The sequence below is a fragment of the Mangifera indica genome, chromosome 3 (assembly GCF_011075055.1).
Source record: "Mangifera indica cultivar Alphonso chromosome 3, CATAS_Mindica_2.1, whole genome shotgun sequence".
Taxonomy (NCBI): domain Eukaryota; kingdom Viridiplantae; phylum Streptophyta; class Magnoliopsida; order Sapindales; family Anacardiaceae; genus Mangifera; species Mangifera indica.
The window spans coordinates 21,700,539-21,721,711 of NC_058139.1; the positions used below are offsets into that span (position 1 = coordinate 21,700,539).

Consider the following 21,173-nt stretch of genomic DNA (forward strand, 5'->3'; position numbering starts at 1 on the left):
GCAAGACTTGGGCGTTGAATCGTCTATCTCTTCAGCTTCTTCATTCTTACACAATCATTAATGCTTTCTTTCTTACCTGCAAACAAGTAAAGCAAACACTCTGTAGTCTGTGGTGCTTCAAAACTTACCTCTACTTCTCAGAGAAACATACAGATCAAGCCATCAAGCTGTACTTGTACTTGTTCTAAACCTTCCCTTATGATTTCTTTCTTTTAATTGTCTGTTGTTTCAAATTACTTTTCTATAATTTTCCTTACCCCTGTTTTAACTATCAATTCTCTATCTTTTTATTAGATCTGTTTTTACTCAGTATCAATAAATTTCTTACCATAAAAAAAAAAAATTTAGCAGTATCGTCAACTTCTCTTTTTATTTTTGCAGGTAGTTATCTGTTTGCTTCAAGCTAGACTATGTTCATTGAGGGTTGCTCTTAAAAACTTTGATTTTTATAGTTGTTTGTTGTGTGTGCGCGCGCGCTTTTTTTTTTTATTTTATTTTGTCTCCTGAGAACGCTTAGAAGTTTCATTCTTTATCTTTTCTGTTTCCCTATTTTCATTATTGAGTTTTCGATTAGCCTTGCTTTTATGTTCGGTATTCTCAGTGTAAAACTAGATTTTGTTCATTAAGCTTTTTTCTTAAATATTTGCTGAAATATTTTGCTATATAATGTTGTCCAGTTCTTTTTCTTTCTTTTCCCTTTCCCCATAAGCACCCTTTACTAGTCGCTTTACTTGAGAAGAAAAAAGAGAGAGAGTGTGTGTGTGTGTGTGTTCAAGTATTTATCGGCAATGGCTGAAGAAATAGCCATCACTACTGCTGCGGGACTTGCATCAAATGCTACAGAGTCGGGATATGATTTGCTTAAACAGCAGATATCGTATATGTTCAAGTACCAGAGCTACATCAACGACCTCAAAAAACAAGTTGAGGATCTCAGAAATAAAAGAGAAACCGTAGAAAAACCTGTAGAGTCGGCTGAAAGGCAGGGGGAAGAGATTTATAAAGCTGTTAAGAAATGGCTGAGTGATGTAGATGAGTTCACTGAAAGGGTAGAAAAGGCCATCATTGAGGATGAGGATAAAGCAAACAAGGGCGGCTGTTTCAAATTGGGGTCATGTCCTAATTTGATTCAACGTTACAAGCTTGGAAAGCAAGCAATGAAAGCCAAAATAGATGGTGCCGATTTGCTGGGGAAAGGCAATTTTAGTAGTGTTTCCTACCGTCCTGCTCTACAGAGGACAGAATCCATGTATGTTAGAGACTATGAGACGTTTGATTCTAGAGAGCAAGCTTTTCAGGAAATTATGGAGGCGTTGCAGGATGTTAATGTTAACATGATTGGGGTATATGGGATGGGAGGTGTGGGCAAAACTACACTGGTCAAAAAAGTAGCTTGGGAAGCAAAGAAAAACAAGTTATTTGATGAGGTGGTGATCGCTGAGGCAACACAAACCCCAGACTACAAAAAAATTCAAGAAAAAGTTGCTTATGAGTTAGGCCTGGAATTTAGGCAGGAGGGTGAATATCAGAGAACTGATCTACTACGTGAAAAGATAAAGAAGCAGAAGAATTTACTAATAATTTTAGATAATATTTGGACAAAACTTGACTTGGATAAAATTGGAATTCCTTTTGGTGGTGTTGGGAGAGAAAAAGATGAGAAGATCAGGCCATGCACAAAAGTTGACTTGGATGCAATTGGAATTCCTCTCGGTGATGTTGAGAGAGAAAAAGATGAGAAGATCAGGCCTTGCACAATATTGTTAACTTCTAGAAATCGGGATTTATTAAGCAAAGATATGAAGACTCAGAAGGACATATTCATTGGTCCTCTATCTAATGGAGACGCGTGGAATATGTTTTGCAAGATTGTGGGTGATGCTGCTGAAAGCTCTGATTTTCGTCCTGTAGCAGATGAGATTGTTAAGAAATGTGATGGTTTACCAGTTGCAATTTCACTAATTGCAAATGCATTGAAAAATGAGAGTCTTCATGCCTGGGACGATGCCTTGGCTCAACTAAAAAAGTCTAATCCAAGACATATTCTAGGTATGAATGAAACTTTGTATTCTATGACAAAGCTGAGTTACGAATTTCTGAAAAATGAGGAAGCTAAATCATTATTTCTTCTTTGTGCTCTCCACAATGCTGGTGATAGTGTGTTTATTGATGACCTATTAAAATATAGTATGGGTTGGAATTTGTTTGAAGTTGTTTATACATTGGAAGAAGGAAGGAATAGATTGCACAGGTTGATAGATCATCTCAAAGCTTCTTGTTTATTGGAGGATGGTACCTATGACAATTCAGTTAAAATGCATGACATTATTCATGCTGTTGCTGTATCGATTGCATCAGCAGAGAAGTTGATGTTTAATATTCAAAATTTTACCGACTTGAAAGAAGTGTTGGGGGAGAGAATATCAAAAGATTCAACTGCTATATCTTTGCCCTATAGAAATATCAATGATGATCTTCCTGAACGGTTAGAATATCCAAAACTGAAGTTGTTCTTCCTATTTGGTAAAAATCGCTCTCCACAAATTGCAGATGCTTTTTTCGAAAAGATGAAAGAACTTAGAGTTTTAAGTGTCCACGGATTGCGATTCTTGCCATTACCTTCATCCATTTCTTTCCTAAAAAACCTTCAAACATTGTTTCTGAAATCCTGCATATTAGGGGATATAAGAATACTCGGAGAGCTAAGTAAATTAGCAATTCTTAGCTTGGTCGAGTCTAATATTGAAGAGTTGCCTGCAGAAATCGGACAATTGACTCGGTTGAAGTTGTTAGATTTGAGCAATTGTTTAAGCCTTAAATACATTGCCACAAATGTCATCTCCTCCTTGTCTCAATTAGAAGAATTATATATGGGCAATAGCTTTGTTGAATGGGAAGTTGAAGGAGTCGATAATCAAGGACGAAGAAATGCTAGTCTTGAAGAGTTGAAGCGGTTGTCTAACCTAACAACTTTACATCTTCATATTCAGGATGCTCGAGTTATGCCACAAGACTTGTTTTTCAAGAAACTGAAAAGTTATAAAATATTTATAGGAGATGAATGGAAGTGGTCTATTAAATTTGACCTTTCAACTTCAAGAATGTTGAAACTCAAGATCGATGATAGTATTCATTTGCAGCATGGGGTTAAAAGTTTGTTGAAGATGACCGAAGATCTCTCTTTAGAAGGAATGAGTGGTGTTAGAAATGTTATTTATGAACTCAGTGTGGATGGTTTTCCACAGTTAAAGCATCTGTGTGTAAAAAATGATCTTGAGCTTTTATATATCATTAACTCAGTTGCTTGGAAACTAGTTTTTCCCAACTTGGAGTCCTTGATTCTTCGTAATTTGATTAAACTGGAGAATATATGTCATGGTCAACTCAATGCAGGGTCTTTCAGAAAATTAAGGATCATAAAAATAGAAAAATGTGATAGATTGAAATATCTCTTTGCATTCTTCATGGCAAAAAACCTTGTACAGCTACAAGAAATTGAAGTGTCTGATTGTAAGGACTTGAAAGAGATTTTTGGTGAAGAAAATAATGACCATGGTGATGAAATTGAAACAAATAATCAGACTGAACTCAATCAGTTGTGTTCTCTAGCACTACAACGCTTGCCCAAATTCATAACGATCGGCTCTGACATGAGGGTATGCTTTGTATTTTCATCTCTCATTTTCTTTTGAAGTAGAAAGAATTATTCTTATTAGTTTATGAAAAAAATTGTTTTTTACAGGTTGTCGTTCCAAGATTGGAGAACTTGAAAGTATGTTCAATTAATTTTGAGAATACATGCATTCATCAACCTTTAGCAATGTTTCATTATAGTCAATGCCTAAAAAGTTTAACTGTGGAGGACTGTAATGGCTTGAAATTTTTGCTTTCATCCTCTATGGTCAAAAGTCTTAATCAACTCCAAAAGCTTTTGATAAGCAATTGTAAGTCAATGGAAGTAATAATTGACTCAGAAGGAGTACAAAAAGAGGAGAAGATAGTCGATATGAGTTTTCCTAAACTATTATATATGAAGCTCGAAGTTCTTCCAAAACTTACAAGTTTTGGCACAGGAAATTTGATTGAATTCCCTTTCTTAAAAGAACTTCACATTGAGCATTGCCCTAATTTGAAGGCATTCTTCTGCAAATCTTTTTATCCAGAAATAGAGGGAAAACCTAAGGAAGAGGTGAACTCGGAGAACGACTTTATTAATATAAACCCACTCTTCGATGAAAAGGTAATTTAGTTAATTCTTTATAATAAAAAACAATGTTGCCTATTACCTTCAAAATGCTTTTAGGTTTTGAGAGCAGTCCAACCTGATACAATATTTGGATTGCATTCTCTTTGTGAACTTGTGGATATTTCATACCAAAAATTAACATCATGAATTGTTTGCTATAGGTTGCTTTTCCAAGCTTGGAGAAGATGGTGCTCTTGCATTTGGATAGCTTGCATCTGATATGGCACAACCAAACACTCCAAGTTGATTCCTTTTGCAAACTAAAAGTAGTTAGAGTCGAATATTGTAAAAAGTTGTTGACTATTGTTCCATCGAATTCTCAAGGGCATCTCACCTTTCACAATCTGGAGATATTGGAGGTTAGAAATTGTTGGAGTATGAAAAGTCTCTTTCCAGTTTCTACCGCTACTGGTCTCGTGCAACTTAAAAAACTGTGGATAAGCTCTTGTGGGTTAGAGAAAATTGTTTCTGAGGGAGAAGTTAATGGGGCCCCAATATTTTTGTTTCCACAATTAACACGCATCCACCTTGAAAATTTACGGGAACTGAAATGTTTCTACCCGCGGTTGCATGCAGTAGATTGGCCAATGTTAAGCAGTTTGGGTGTGTATAAATGCAAGAACATAAATTTATATGCTTCTGAATTTCCAAGCTTCCAAGCTAGAGAAGCGGAGAGGCAGCCTGCCCTTTTTTTGTTAGAAAAGGTATGATTTCATTTTCATCCATACCCACTCTTAAATAAAACATCTATACATTATCCAGATTGATTTGAGCATCCTCCCTTTTATTAGAGGTTGCACATTTTAATATTATTGGTGTACAACTAAGTATCCAACACAAAAAAAAAAAGTATAGGTGGAGGAACTCTTCGTGTATAAACCCAAAGACCTTCCATCAGCCAATTGATGTTAGATAACTACTGGGCCTAAAAATATACTACGCGAACTCAAAATTAAGATTTGAATTAGGTATCAATGAATTTTATTTTCCAATTCATAAGGACATTAATTTTCCTATTGCAAATGAAAATGAACTAAGGGGTACTTTTCCTTTTGCTTGATTATAATAAATTTTTTTTCTTTATAAATCTGTCGAGTTAATATATATTAATCATCTGAATATTTCAGTTGCAGGATATAATTCAATTTGTTGATTAAAAATTATTGGTCATTTATGTAATTCTTGTTTAAGGTCTATTTACTTCGTACGATGTTTATTTAATTAATAATTTAAAATACATAAATAAATAGTGAGCTGGAGGAAGTTAACGAGTAATATGAGTTTCACACACTGTAAACCTATATCTTTTTTTTTTTAAAATTAAAATTTGGCTCATAATAATAGATAGGACTTTTGCCTTGTATGATTCTGTTTACAGCAATGTAATTTACATTATCTCCAGATTATAGATCTGGTTATATATTTTTTTACTTGCTTATTAGATGTATATAACATGTGACACCTGTTGCATTTATATAAAAAAATCCTAGTTATTTATTTGTGCATTGCGGTGCACTCGTTGATGACTTAATACTCACACCTGCCTATCACACCTACTTATTTTCTTGTTCATAATTTTTAGGTCATACCAAATTTGGAAGTGTTGGGATTAGACTCACATGACTTCAGACTGACATTCCTCTACTTTGATCAAGCTAAGAGCTTTGGCAAGCTTAAAAATCTTTGGCTGGCTAATTTTGATGATGAATTTGTTGGTTCTTTGTTCGATTTCCTTAAAAAATTAAATTGTTTGGAGTCACTTGGTTTTGCTGATAGTAGTTTCGAAGAGCTATTCCCCTATGAACAAGGACATATATGGAAACAAGACTTTTTAGGGAACACATTTCTTCCAAATCTTCAAAAGCTACGGGTACGCAGATGTCATTGTTTGACAATTTTAATGCCATCTGCAATGTATTTCAAAAATCTTGAAACTCTGGAGGTATACAATTGCAATGGATTAGCCAAGGTACTAACAAGTGAAGCAACCAAAACTCTTGTCAATCTCACAACAATGAGAATAAGAGAGTGCAAGCTATTGATAGAGGTAATAGCAAACCAGGGAGACAAAGAAGAAGAGGTTGTTTTTGGCCAATTGGAAGTTTTGGAGCTTCATTGTTTATCAAACCTTGCATTCTTTTGTTCAGCCAATTATTCCTTCAAATTCCCTTGTTTGGAGCAAGTCATTGTGAGTCAATGCCCAAAATTGAATATCTTTTCGCAAGGAGTTTCAAGCACACCGTTGCTAAAGAAAGTACAACTGAGTGAACTAGATGATGATGTAGAATATTTCTGGAAGGATGATCTCAATTCTACCATTCAACAAATATTTACGGATATGGTACTTATTCTTCCACTAAACCTTTGCTTTTTTTTCCTTTTACAACATTGCTATTGATGTATATATTTTAAATATTGCTGCTAATAGATATAGTGGTTAGAACTCAATAATAATAATACTAATAATAAAGAAAATATAAGATTTGAATTAAATATTTAATTAAGATGAGATTTTTATGATTATGTTAGGAACCTAGCCCCTAATTCATCTAAAACAATAAAATAAAACACAAAAAAAAAAAACTAAAACTATTTCATCAATTAAAAAATTACAAAGATAAATTGAATAATTTGAGAAGTTCGGGATCTCCTATTTTCCGGTCATTTGCAGCGTCAAAAACCTCCCTGAATCAGCTAAGGATGACTGTCCAAATATAACCCTAATATGTTTTCTCTCCTCCTCTCTTTTGAAACCTTAAACACGTATTTATAATGGAGACTTACCATTAGATTGAGGGCAAGTGTCCTAATCCTAACAGATTATGATATGATATTTAAGATTATGATAAAATATTTGATTTGAAAAAGGTAAAATAAATTGAGATGATTGTATTGAGAGGACGGAGAATATTGTTATTAGGTAAAAATAGAGGTGTTAACATTATTTAATTTTAATATTAATAAAATTCACATTAGGTCCCTATCAGTTTGTAATATTAATTGGGATATTAAGTATATTATAGTTTTGATTTTATTGGGGAGATTAATGCAATGTTGGCAAAGTCATAACTACAAGAGCATCATCTTCTATAGACTAGGATGAAAGGTTTTGAAACTCGTATTTCGATTGAATTAATTTCATCGTGCCACGAATCTGAATTTACTAATGACATATACAAATCAATTGCATACTAAGCAAGTTTGAAAAAGTAAGGAGGATATTTGTTCAATTTTTTCGGTAAGTTGGTTTTTGAACAATTGTTTTTTGTTTTGATTTGGATTCTGGTTTTTCTCAAACTGTTCTAAAACAACCATTATACCTTGGTTAAATTTTTATGAGAACTACTTGTAACTCCACAATGTATTTTTTTTAAAACGCAGTTTCAATGTATATTTAGATAGTCAATTGCATGTAGAAAGAATATTACAATTCTATGCAATTTATTCATTTTCTTGTTAATATATATATTCACGGCCACATAGTGGCTATTTTCTTTGATGCCTATCCAATTAGTGGCACTTTCTTGTCCAACTTTGAGGTGGTCCTATATAACAATGAGGGACACAAATTAAAACTATAAAAATAAAAGGATATTAATTAAAATGAACAAAAAAATTGTCGTTTAAACGTTTTTAGGCAAACTTTTGATATAGTTTCTTTTTTAAGTAAATTTATCATTTATTCTAATAATACCATTTTTCTTTACTATACCTTCTCTTCATTCATGTTCTTTCTTGATACAGTCGATGATGATACACTCTAGCAGTACATCATTATATCGAATACAAAATAGTTTGATAACTTATGTCATAATAAATTGAAGCTTTCATTGAAAGTTTGTTGTAAAAACTTCCACGGATAAAAGTTTAAAATTTTGAATGCTGATTTTTGAGAGAAATTTGGTTTTGTTTACTTGTTTAGTTACCAATTATATTAGTTATGTAAACAGTGAATATTTGTTGTATTAGACAAAGTAGAATAACTTTTGATGTAATAACACAATGGAAAGCATAAAAGCTATTTTCTAGAAATCAAGTGCGAGTGCGAATGAGAATACGAAGTGTGAGTACGTGCATTTATTTTGCTTTATATAAATATACTTATATAAATTATTTTATATAAAAAAACATTCTTGCACTCAGTGAGTGCGAGAATGTTTATATAAAAATAATTTATATAAATATAAGATATTTTATGTTTATATTTATATATAAATAATACTTTTATAAAAAAATATTTTTTTATATAAAAAACCATTCTTGCACTCCCTTCTCACATTGAATGCGAGAGTGGTTTTATAAATAATTTTTATATAAAAATAATAATTTATTTTTATATCTAAATAATATTTTTATAAAAATATTTTTTTATAAAATTATTTATATAAAAATTTTTTATAAAAAAATATATACAAATAATTATGTAAAAAATTATTTTATATTTATATAAGACGCGAGTGCGAGAATGCTTTTGCACTTCTGTATATATATATAATTTTATATAAAGTGAAAGAAATATGTGCATTCTCACATGCACGCACTCGCACTTCATATTCTCGCAGTTGCATTTGCATTCGCGTTTGGTTTCTAGAAAATTGTGTTTCTGCTTTCCATTTTGATTTGACATCAGAACTTGTTCTACTTTGATTAATACAACAGTTATTCATTATCTATACAACTAATGTAATCGGTAGCTAAATAAATAAAAAAAATCAAACTTATTGCGGAAATCAGTATTTAAAATTTTAAATTTTTATCTATGGAAGTTTCAACAACAAGTTTTTAATGAAAGTTTTGATTTATTATGATGTAAGTTATCAAACTATCTTGTATTCAATATGATGATGTACTGCTAAAGTTTACCATCGTCGGCTAGGTCAAGAAAGAACAAGGCTGAAAGGAAGGTATACTAAAGGAAAATTGTATTATTGAAATAAACAATTAATTTGCTTAGAAAAGTTATTGCATCAAAAGTTTGCATAAAAACGTTTAGGCGGAATTTTTTTTTGTCTATTTTAATTAATATCCCAAAAATAAATAACTTTTTCATTACATAAATATTCATTTTGTTAAGCTTTTTTTTTTTTGGTCTCTCAAAATTCAAAATATTGATTGTACCGTGGTTTGACCCTTTTTTTGGATTTTACAGATTGGTTTCCGTAAAATGGAATATGTCAAGCTCTCTGAATTCCCCACATTAAAGGAGAAAATTTGGAATGAAGGATTGCCAGTCAGCTTATTCTGCAATTTAAAGTGGTTAGTATTGGATGAGGATTTTGATAAGTCAACTGCTCTTCCATTCCATGCATTCTCTGATTTAAGAAATTTGGAGACTTTGGAGGTGAGAAATTATCATTCATTGGAAGATTTATTTGATGTAAAAGGAAAGACAATAAAGAACAGTAAGGAAGAAATTTTTGGCTTCAACAACCTGAAATCACTGAAAGTTCACAGTTGCAGCGGCTTGAGATATATATTTACTCCTGCCATCATCTTGGGCCTTGATCAACTTCAAAAGATTGAAGTGAAGAATTGTGCTTTGATTGAAGAAATTATTACAAAAGACGGCGGAAAGGAGGGAGCCATTGATAAAATTTTCATCCCTCATCTGAATTCCATTGTTCTTGAGCTATTGCCTGACTTGACAAACTTCTATTCAGGAACCAACTATTTGGAATGCCCTTCCTTGAAACGTATTACTATAGCCAACTGTCCAAAGATGGAGACGTTTGTTTTCTCTGATTTGAAGACGGACCATCTTGATCATAATGCACCTCTTTTCAGTGAAAAGGTTGTCACTTCTTAAATAATTTTCTCATATTTTGCAAGAAGAATTTTCATTTCCAGAATTTTTCACCCCTTCAGTTATAATATCTTAAAAGTTACTCCAACAAATAGAAATTTTCTTTCTAGGCATTGGTAAAAGAAGTTTTCTCTAAGCTAGTTTTAATTTTTATATCGTGGTCAACAATCTTTGTTATCATTATCTGAACTCAAAATGTTGTTGTTATGGTTCTGTTCCCTACAAACCTCAAGATTTGATCATAATGCACATATTTTGCAGGAAGAATTTTCATGTCCAGAATTTTTCACCCCTTCATTTATAATATCCTTAAAAGTTATTCCAGCAAGTAGAAATTTTCTTTTTGTGCATGGGTGAAAAAAGTTTTCTATTATTAGCTAGTTTCAATTTTAAAATCGTGTTCAGCAACCTTTGTTATTATTATCTGAACTGAAAATATTGTTGCTATGATTATGTTCCCTACAAACCTTAGGATTTGATTTGGTTTGAAAATTGTTCAACCTGACTAAACACTTTTTGGTTCTTAGTCATATATAGATGCCCAAATATTAATATCATAAATTGTTTGTTGCAGGTTGCTTTTCCAAGCTTAGAGAAGATGGTGCTCTTGCACTTGGATAACTTGCAGCTCATATGGCACAACCAAAAACTCCATGTGGAATCCTTTTGCAAATTAAAAGTAGTAAGAGTCGAATTCTGTGAAAAGTTATTGACTATTGTTCCATCTAGTACTCAAGGACGTCTCACCTTTCACAATCTAGAGAGTTTGAAGGTTAAGAATTGTTGGAGTTTGAAAAGTCTCTTTTCAGCTTCTATTGCTATTGGTCTTGTGCAACTTAAAGAGCTACAGATATACTCTTGTGGGTTGGAGAAAATTGTTTCTGAGGAGGAAGTTAACGGGGCCCCAACATTTTTGTTTCCGCATTTAACAAATGTCCACCTTGAAAACTTGCGGGAACTCAAATGTTTCTATCCTCGGTTGCACACAATAGAGTGGCCAATGCTAAGAAGTTTGGGTGTGTATAAATGCAAGAAGATAAAATTATATGCTCCTGAATTCCCTAGCTTGCAAGCCAGAGACAGGGAGAGGCAGCCTGCCCCTTTTTTATTAGAAAAGGTATGATTTCAATTTCTTCCATACTCACTCATGAATAAAACATCTGTACATTATCCAGATTGATTTGATCATCATCCCTCTTATTAGGGGTTGCACTTTCTAGTACTATTGGTGTACATATAAGTATCCAACACAAAAGACATGCCCAATAGGTGGAGGAACTCTTCATTTATAAAAATGAAGAACTTCTGTTAACCAATTGATTTTAGAAAACAATTGGGCCTAAAAACATAGTGCACCAACTCAAAATCAAGATAAAATTTTTCATTTGTGAATTTCAGTTTCCAATTCATGAGGACATTAATGTTTCTATTGCAAATGAAAATAAACTAAGGGCTACTTTTCCTTTTTCTTGATAATAATAAGTTTGTTTTCTTTATGAATCTGTCTGAGTTAATATATATTAATCATCTGAATGTTTCAGTTGCAATAAATTATTCAATTTGTAGATTAAAATTTGTTGTCCATTTATGTAACTTTTGTTTAAAGTCTATATTTACTTTGGAGGATATTTATTTAATTAATAATTTAAATATATAAATAAAGTATTGAGCTGGAGAAAGTTAATGTGTAATATGACTTGCACACATTAGAAACCAATTTCTTATATATTGTGTTAAAATTAACTAGGATAAATGTAGATAGGACTTTTGCCTTGGATGCTTCCATTTCAACCATCAACTTTACATTATATCCAGATTAAATGTATATAGCATGGGACACCTGTACAATTTATGTAAAAAGGTCATAGTTATTTATTTGTGCGTTGCAGTACACTTGTGGATGTCTTAATGCTCACACCTGCTGATTTACTTGCTTGTAATTTTTAGGTCATACCAAATTTGGAAGTGGTTGGTTTAGACGCTTATGCCTTCAAATTGGCTTTCCTCCTCACTGATGGAGCTGAGAGCTTTACCCAACTTAAAATACTACGGCTGTGTAACTTTGATGATGAATCTATTGCTTCTTTGTTAAATTTCCTTCAAAAATTAAGTTGTTTGGAATCACTTGATTTTAGTGGTAGTAGTTTCAAAGAGCTATTCCCCTATGAACAAGGACATATATGGAAACAAGATTTCCAACTCCGAGGGAACACATTTCTTCAAAACCTACAAGTTTGTAGATGTCATTGTTTGACAATTTTAATACCCTCCGCAACGTCTTTCAATAATCTGAAATCTCTGGAGATATGCAATTGCAATGGATTAGCCAAGGTATTGACAAGTGAAGCAACCAAAACTCTCATCAATCTCACAACAATGAGAATAAGAGAGTGCAAGTTATTGACAGAGGTAATAGCAAATGATGGAGACAGAGAAGAAGAGATTGTTTTTGGCAAATTGGAGGTTTTGGAGCTTTACTGCTTATCAAGCCTGACATTCTTCTGCTCAGCCAATTATTCCTTCCAATTTCCTTGTTTGGAGCAAGTTATTGTGAGTCAATGTCCAAAATTGAACATCTTTTCTGAGGGAGTGTTAAACACGCCATTGCTGAAGAAAGTACAATTGACAGAATCAAATAATGATAAAAAATATTTTTGGAAGGACGATCTCAATTCTACTGTCCAACAAATATTTATGGATATGGTATTTACTCTTTCACAAAATATTCGTTGTTCTTTCCTTTTTCAACATTGCTATTGATATATATTTTAAATATTACTACTAATAGGTATGTTTATTTGTAATATTAATTGGGATATTACGTATATAATAATTTTGATTTTATCGGAGAGATTAATGCAATGTTGCAAATGTCATGACTACAAAAGCTTTATCTTCTATAGACTAGGATGAAAGTTGTCAAACTCGTATTTTTATTTTAATTCCAGGATTCCACGAATCTCAATCTACTGATGACATATGCAAATCAGTTGCATGACAGGCAAGTTTAAAAGCAAGGAAGATGCTTGTTCAATTTTTTTGCCAAGTTGGTTTTTGAACAATTATTTTTTGTTTTGATTTGGATTCTTGTTTTTCTCAAACTGCTCTAAAACAGCCATTATACCTTGTTAAATTTTTATGAGAACTACTTGTAACTCCAGAATGCATTTTTTAACCCAGTTTTAATAGATATATAGATAGACGAACCTAAATGGTATCAAGTGCATGCAATACAATATTGTAATGCTATATAATTTTTTGATATAGGGCTTCGTAGTGGGTATTTTCTTTGCTACCTGTCCAATTAGTAGCAGCATAAGAGTTCAAATCTATCTGTGGTCTTTCTTGTTCAACTTTCAGGTGGTCCTATGTTTCAATGAACAGACAAATAAAACTATAAAAAAATAAAATAAAATTTTCATTACATAAATATTCATTTTGTTAAGCTTTATTTTTTTAAAGCTCTCTAAATTCAAAATATTGACTGTACCATGTTTTAACCCATTTTTTTGGATTAGCAGATTGGTTTCCGGAACATAGAATATTTCAAGTTCTCTGAATTCCCCCCATTGAAGGAGAAAATATGGAGTGGCGGATTTCCAGTTAGCTTATTTTGCAATTTAAAGTGGCTAGTATTGGATGAGGTTTTTGATTTGTCAAGTGCTTTTCCGTCCCATGTATTCTACAATTTAAGAAATCTGGAAACTTTGGAGGTAAGAAATCACCATTCATTGAAAGATCTATTTGATATAAAAGGAAAGACGTTGAAGAACAGTAAGGAAGAAATTTTGGGCTTTAACAACCTGAAATCACTGAAAGTTCACAATTGCAGCAGCTTGAGATATATGTTGACTCCTTCTATAATCTTGGGCCTTCATCAACTTAAAGAGATTGAAGTAAAGAATTGTGCTTTGATTGAAGAAATCATTACAGAAGACGAAGGAAAGAAGGGAGCCATTGATAAAATTTTCATCCCTCATCTGAATTCCATTGTTCTTGAGCTATTGCCTGACTTGACAAACTTCTATTCAGGAACTAACTATTTGGAATGCCCTTCCTTGAAAAGTATTACTATAGCCAACTGTCCAAAGATAGAGACATTTGTTTTCTCCGATTTGAAGACGGACTATTTTGATCATAATGCGTCTCTTTTCAGTGAAAAGGTTGTCTTTTCTTAAATAATTTTCTCATATTTTGCAAGAAGAATTTTCATTTCCAGAATTTTTCACCCCTTCAATTATAATATTCTTAAAAGTTACACCAAGCTGAAAAAAAGTTTTCTATTCGCTAGTTTTAATTTTAATATCATTGTCAGCAATCTTTGCTATCATTATTTGAGCTCAAAATATTGTTTTTATGATTCTGTTAAGATTTGATTTGGTTTAACAGATGTTCAACCTGAGTAAACACTTTTTGGTTCTGAGTCATATATAAATGCCCTAATATTAATGTCATGAACTGTTATTTGCAGGTTGCTTTTCCAAGCTTGGAGAAGATGGTGCTCTTGCACTTGGATAACTTGCAGCTGATATGGCACAACCAAAAACTCCACGTGGAATCCTTTTGCAAACTAAAAGTAGTGAGAGTTGAATTCTGTGAAAAGTTATTGACTATTGTTCCGTCTAATACTCAAGGGCGTCTCACCTTTTACAATCTAGAGAGTTTGAAGGTTAAGAATTGTTGGAGTTTGAAAAGTCTCCTTCCTGTTTCTATTGCTATTGGTCTTCTGCGACTTAAAGATCTGTGGATAAACTCTTGTGGGTTAGAGAAAATTGTTTCTGAGGAGGAAGTTAACGGGGCCCCAACATTTTTGTTTCCACAATTAACAAACATCCACCTTGACAATTTGCGGGAACTCAAATGTTTCTACCCTCGGTTGCACACAATTGAGTGGCCAATGCTAAGAAGTTTGAATGTGTATAAATGCAATAAGATAAAAGTATATGCTGCCGAATTTCCTAGCTTCCAAGCTAGAGACGGGGAGAGTCAGCCTGCCCTTTTTTTGTTAGAAAAGGTAAGATTTCAGTTTGTTCCATACCTGCTTATAAATGCAACATGTTTACAACCATTTAGACATATTATGTTGCACTAATTATAGTATGTTAAGTGTACAACTCAAATGACAAGCTCAGTTGGTGGAGGAACTCCTCCGATATATAAGTCAGAAAACCTTATGTTAACCAATAGATGTGGGATGCCCATTGGCCAAATATTACGGTACACCAACTCAAAATTAAGATTTAAATTAAGTGTTAATCGACTTCAATTTCCAATTCGTAAGTAGTACATCAATGTTTCCGTTCCAACTAACATAAACTAAGAAATACTTTTCCTTGTTTATGATTATAATAAATTTTCATTTGCAGGATGGTATTAATTTTCCAGATTGAGAATTGTTTTTCATATATGTAATTCATGTTTCAAGTTTATAATCATTTGATAAATAATTTTAAATATATAAATAAAGTAATTGGCGGGAGAAAGTTAATGATTATATGAGTTGCACACATTATAAACCAATTTCTTTTTTTTTGTATTTAATTTTGGCTCCTAAAAGTAGATAAGACTTTTGCCTGGTATGTTTTCATTTACAGCAATATAATTTACATTATTTCCAGATTAAAGATCTCGGTATAAATGTTTTTACTTGTTTATAATTATATGTATATAACATGTGACACCTGTACCATTTATATAAGAAATTAGTTGTATATGCAGTGCACTCGTTGATGTCTTAATGCTCACACCTTCTTATTTACTTGTTCGTAATTTTTAGGTCATACCAAATTTGGAAGTGTTGGGATTAGACGCACATGACTTCAGCTCGACATTCCTCCACAGTGATCTGGCTGAGAGCTTTGGCCAACTTAAAATTCTTAACCTGGGTAACTTTGATGATGAATCTATTGCTTCTTTGTTCAATTTCCTTCAAAAATTAAATTTTTTGGAATCATTTGGTTTTTATGGAAATAGTTTTAAAGAGCTATTCCTCTATGAACAAGGTTTTCAAGGGAACACATTCCTTCCAAATCTACAAAGGCTACAAGTATATAGATGTCATTACATGACAATTTTAATGTCATCTGCAACGTCTTTCAAAAATCTTAAAACTCTAGTGGTATGCAATTGTGATGGATTAGCCTTGGTACTAACAAGTGAAGCAGTCAAAACTCTTATCAATCTCACAACAATGAGAATAAGAGAGTGCAAGCTATTGACAGAGGTAATAGCAAATGATGGAGACAGAGAAGATGAGATTGTTTTCGGCAAATTGAAAGTTTTGGAGCTTTACTGTTTATCAAGTTTGACATTCTTCTGCTCAGCCAATTATTCCTTCGAATTCCCATGTTTGGAGCAAGTTATTGTGAGTCAATGCCCAAAATTGAACATCTTTTCTGAGGGAGTGTTAACCACACCATTGCTGAAGAAAGTACAACTGACAAAATCAAATAATGATGGTGAATATTTTTGGACAGATGACCTCAATTCTACTGTCCAACAAATATTTACAGATATGGTATTTACTCTTCCACAAAATATTTGTTTTCTTTCGTTTTACAACATTGCTATTGATATATATTTTAAATATTACTACTAATAGATTTGTTTTTTGTAATATTAATTGGGATATTAAGTATATAATAATTTTGATTTTACCGGAGAGATTAATGCAATGTTGTGAAAGTCATAACTACGAAAGCTTTATCTTCTATAGACAAGGATGAAAGTTGTCAAACTCGTATTTCTATTTTAATTCCAGGATTCCTCGAATCTCAATCTACTGATGACATATACAAATCAATTGCATGACAAGCAAGTTTAAAAGCAAGGAAGATGCTTGTTCAACTAGTAGCAGCATAAGATTTCAAATCTATCCATGGTCTTTCTTGTCCAACTTTCAGGCGGTCCTATGTATCAATGAACAGACAAATTAAAACTATAAAAAAATAAAATAAAATTTTCATTGCTTAAATATTCATTTTGTTAAGTTTTATTTTTTTTAAGCTCTCTAAATTCAAAATATTGACTCTACCATGTTTTAACCCATTTTTTTGGATTTGCAGATTGGTTTCCGGAACATAGAATATTTCAAGTTCTCTGAATTCCCCACATTAAAGGAGAAAATATGGAGTGGCGGATTTCAAGTCGGCTTATTCTGCAATTTAAAGTGGCTAGTATTGGATGAGGTTTTTGATTTGTCAAGTGCTTTTCCGTCCCATGTATTCTACAATTTAAGAAATCTGGAAACTTTGGAGGTAAGAAATCACCATTCATTGAAAGATTTATTTGATATGAAAGGAAAGACGTTGAAGAACAGTAAGGAAGAAATTTTGGGCTTTAACAACCTGAAATCACTGAAAGTTCACAATTGCAGCAGCTTGAGATATATGTTGACTCCTTCTATAATCTCGGGCCTTCATCAACTTAAAGAGATTGAAGTAAAGAATTGTGCTTTGATTGAAGAAATCATTACAGAAGACGAAGGAAAGAAGGGAGCCATTGATAAAATTTTCATCCCTCATCTGAAGTCCATTGTTATTGAGCTATTGCCTGATTTGACAAACTTCTGTTCAGGAACTAACTATTTGGGATGCCCATCCTTGGAAAGTATTACTATAGTCAACTGTCCAAAAATGAAGACTTTTGTTTTCACCGATTTGAAGGACCATTTTGATCATAATGCACCTCTTTTTAGCGAAAAGGTTGTGTTCTCTTAAAATTTTTCTCGTAGTTTGCAAGAAGAATTTTCGTTTCTAGATTTGTTCACCCTTAGTTATAATATCTTAAAAGTTCTCCAACAAATAGAAAATTTCTTTCTTAGCATTGGTGAAAGAAGTTTATTATAAGGTAGTTTTTACTTTTATATCATGGTTAACAATCTTTGTTATGGTCGAAATATATTAGGCCCATAAGTGTAGAGATCGAAACCCATATTACACAAAACCAATTGACTTGTATCAAGGTCTAATTCATACACTTATATACCATTCACTTTACTCAATTTTATCTAGTAATTGAGACTCTTTTTCTTGAACATCCTCACTCAAGTGCAACCACCATAGGCTGTTAGAGTCGTCGTTTGGCTCAGTCGGTTTTTGGCTGAATGCATTGTCATTTATGTCCAGAAACACTTTAGGCTATTAGATCTGCCGTTTGACTTGTACTCTGATACCATGTCAAAATATATTGGATTTATAAATGTAGAGATTGAGACTCATATTTTATAAAACCAATTGATTTCTGTTAAAGTCCAATTCATACACTTATATACTATTTATTTTACTCAATTTTATTAGATGTGAAACTCTCTTTCTTTTTATTGGAATCTCCAACAATTATCATTATTTAAACTCAAAATTTTTTTTTGTTATGATTATGTTCCCTACAAACCTCAAAAAAGGTTGTCTTTTCTTAAACAATATTTTCATATTTTGCAATAAGAATTTTCGTTTCCAGAGTTTTTCGCCCCTTCAGTTATAATATCCTTAAAAGTCACACTGACAAGTAAAATATATATATATATATATATATATATATATATTTGTGCGTAGGTGAAAAAAGAGTTCTATTAGCTAGTTTTAATTTTAATATTATCTGAACTCAAAATATTTTTCTTATGATTCCGTTCACTGCAAACCTCAAGATTTGATTGGTTTAAACAGTTGTTCAACCTGAGTAAACACTTTTTGGTTTTGAGTCATATATAAATGCCCCAAAATTAATATCATGAATTATTTGTTGCAGGTTGCTTTTCCAAGCTTGGAGAAGATGGTGCTTTTGCACTTGGGTAACTTGCAACTGATATGGCACAACCAAAGACTCCATGTGGAATCCTTTTGCAGACTAAAAGTAGTGAAAGTTGAATTCTGTGAAAAGTTATTGTCTATTGTTCCATCTAATAATCAAGGACATCTCACCTTTCACAATCTAGAGAGTTTGAATGTTAAGAATTGTTGGAGTATGAAAAGTCTCTTTCCAGTTTCTATCGCTACTGGTCTTGTGCAACTTAAGGAGCTACAAATATACTCTTGTGGGTTGGAGAAAATTGTTTCTGGGGAGGAAGTTAACAAGGCCTCAACATTTTTGTTTCCGCGATTAACACACATCCACCTTGAACATTTACCGGAACTCAAATGCTTCTACCCGCAATTGCACGCAATAGAGTGGCCAATGCTAAGAAGATTGGGTGTGTATAAATGCAAGAAGATAAAATTATATGCTCCCGAATTCCCTAGCTTGCAAGCCAGAGACAGGGAGAGGCAGCCTGCCCCTTTTTTGTTAGAAAAGGTATGATTTCAATTTCTTCCATGCTCACTCATGAATAAAACATCTGTACATTATCCAGATTGATTTGATCATTATCCCTCTTATTAGGGGTTGCACTTTTTAGTACTATTGGTGTACAAATAAGTATCCAACACAAAAGACACGCCCAATAGGTGGAGGAACTCTTCATTTATAAAAACAAAGACCTTCTGTTAACCAATTGATGTGAGATAACAGTTGGGCCTAAAAATATACTACTACAACTCAAAATCAAGATAAAATTAGGCATTAGTGAATTTCAGTTTCCAAATCGTCAGAAGGACATTAATGTTTCTATTGCAAATGAAAATAAACTAAGGGGTACTTTACCTTTTTCTTGATTATAATAAGCTTTTTTTTCCTCTATAAATCTGTCGAGTTAATATATGTTAATCATCTGAATGTTTTAGTTGCAAGATATTATTCAATTTGTAGATTAAAATTTGTTGTCCATTTATGTAATTCTTGTTTAAAGTCTATATTTACTTTGGAGGATATTTACTTAATTAATAATTTAAATACATAAATAAAGTATTAAGCTGGAGAAAGTTAATGCGTAAAATGAGTTGCGCACATTAGAAACCAATTTCTTAGATTTTGTGTTAAAATTTTGCTGATAAATGTAGATAAGACTTTTGCCTTGTATGTTTCCATTACAACAATAAAATTTAAATTATATCCTGATTAAATGTATATAGCATGGGACACCTGTACCATCAATATAAAAATTTCCTAGTTATTTATTTGTGTGTTGTGATACCCTCTTTGATGTCTTAATGCTCACACCTGTTGATTTACTTGTTCGTAATTTTTAGGTCATACCAAATTTGGAAGTGGTTGGTTTAGACGCTCTTGCTTTCAAATTGGCATTCCTCCTCACTCATCTAGCTGAGAGCTTTGCCCAACTTAAAATACTTTGGCTGCGTAACTTTGATGATGAATCTATTGCTTCTTTGTTTGATTTCCTTGAAAAATTAAATTGTTTGGAGTCACTTGGTTTTAGTGGTAGTAGTTTCAAAGAGCTGTTCCCCTATGAACAAGGACATATATGGAAACAAGATTTCCAAGGGAACACATTTCTTCAAAATCTTCAAAAGCTACAAGTACGTAGATGTCATGGTTTGACAATTTTAATGTCATCCGCAACGTCTTTCAGTAATCTTAAAACTCTAGAGGTATACAACTGCAATGGATTAGCCAAGGTACTAACAAGTGAAGCAATCAAAACTCTTGTCAATCTCACAACAATGAGAATAAGAGAGTGCAAACTATTGACAGAGATAATAGCAGACGAGGGAAAGAGAGAAGAAGAGATTGTTTTAGGCGAATTGAAAATTTTGGAGCTTTACTCTTTATCAAGCCTTGCATTCTTCTGTTCAGCCAATTGCTCCTTCCAATTTCCTTGTTTGGAGCAAGTTATTGTGAGTCAATGTCCAAAATTGAGCATTTTTTCGAGGAGAGTGTTGCACACACCATTACTGAAGAAAGTACAACTAATGGAACAAGATGGTCATCAAAAATATTTTTGGAAAGAGGATCTCAATTCCACTATCAAGCAAATGTTTTCTGATATGGTATTTACCCTTTCATTGAATTCTTTTTTTCCCCTTTTATATCCTTACTATTGATAAATATCATATATACATGGATATTTAAATTCTGCACTAGCTTTCATTTTGTTTCTACCATATATTCACATATATATATTGCTTTTATTCTTTGCTTCCTGTCTGGTAAGTTGCAGCACAAGAATTCAAATCTTTCATGTTATTCATGTCTAAGTTTTGGCTGGTTTTCACATCTAAGTTTTTATTTTAA

General features: G+C 32.4%; 1 protein-coding gene across 5 annotated transcripts in view; it reads left to right on the forward strand.

Annotated features, from left to right (window-relative positions):
• The window catches only part of LOC123210160, a 25,462-nt gene continuing 4,289 nt past the window's right edge, over positions 1-21,173 (forward strand). For 3 of the 5 annotated variants that reach the window (XM_044628388.1, XM_044628389.1, XR_006501220.1), the window contains exons 1-14: positions 1-175; positions 382-3,656; positions 3,743-4,240; positions 4,408-4,950; positions 5,829-6,587; positions 9,396-10,037; positions 10,624-11,166; positions 11,997-12,752; positions 13,571-14,212; positions 14,521-15,063; positions 15,826-16,566; positions 17,114-17,752; positions 18,795-19,337; positions 20,171-20,929. In XM_044628388.1, coding sequence (XP_044484323.1) covers positions 789-3,656; positions 3,743-4,240; positions 4,408-4,950; positions 5,829-6,587; positions 9,396-10,037; positions 10,624-11,166; positions 11,997-12,752; positions 13,571-14,212; positions 14,521-15,063; positions 15,826-16,566; positions 17,114-17,752; positions 18,795-19,337; positions 20,171-20,929 — 10,476 coding nt within the window. In that variant the 5' untranslated portion in view covers positions 1-175; positions 382-788. The remainder of the gene's footprint in view (positions 176-381; positions 3,657-3,742; positions 4,241-4,407; positions 4,951-5,828; positions 6,588-9,395; positions 10,038-10,623; positions 11,167-11,996; positions 12,753-13,570; positions 14,213-14,520; positions 15,064-15,825; positions 16,567-17,113; positions 17,753-18,794; positions 19,338-20,170; positions 20,930-21,173) is intronic. The other 2 variants (XM_044628390.1, XM_044628391.1) reach the window with 2 other exon arrangements.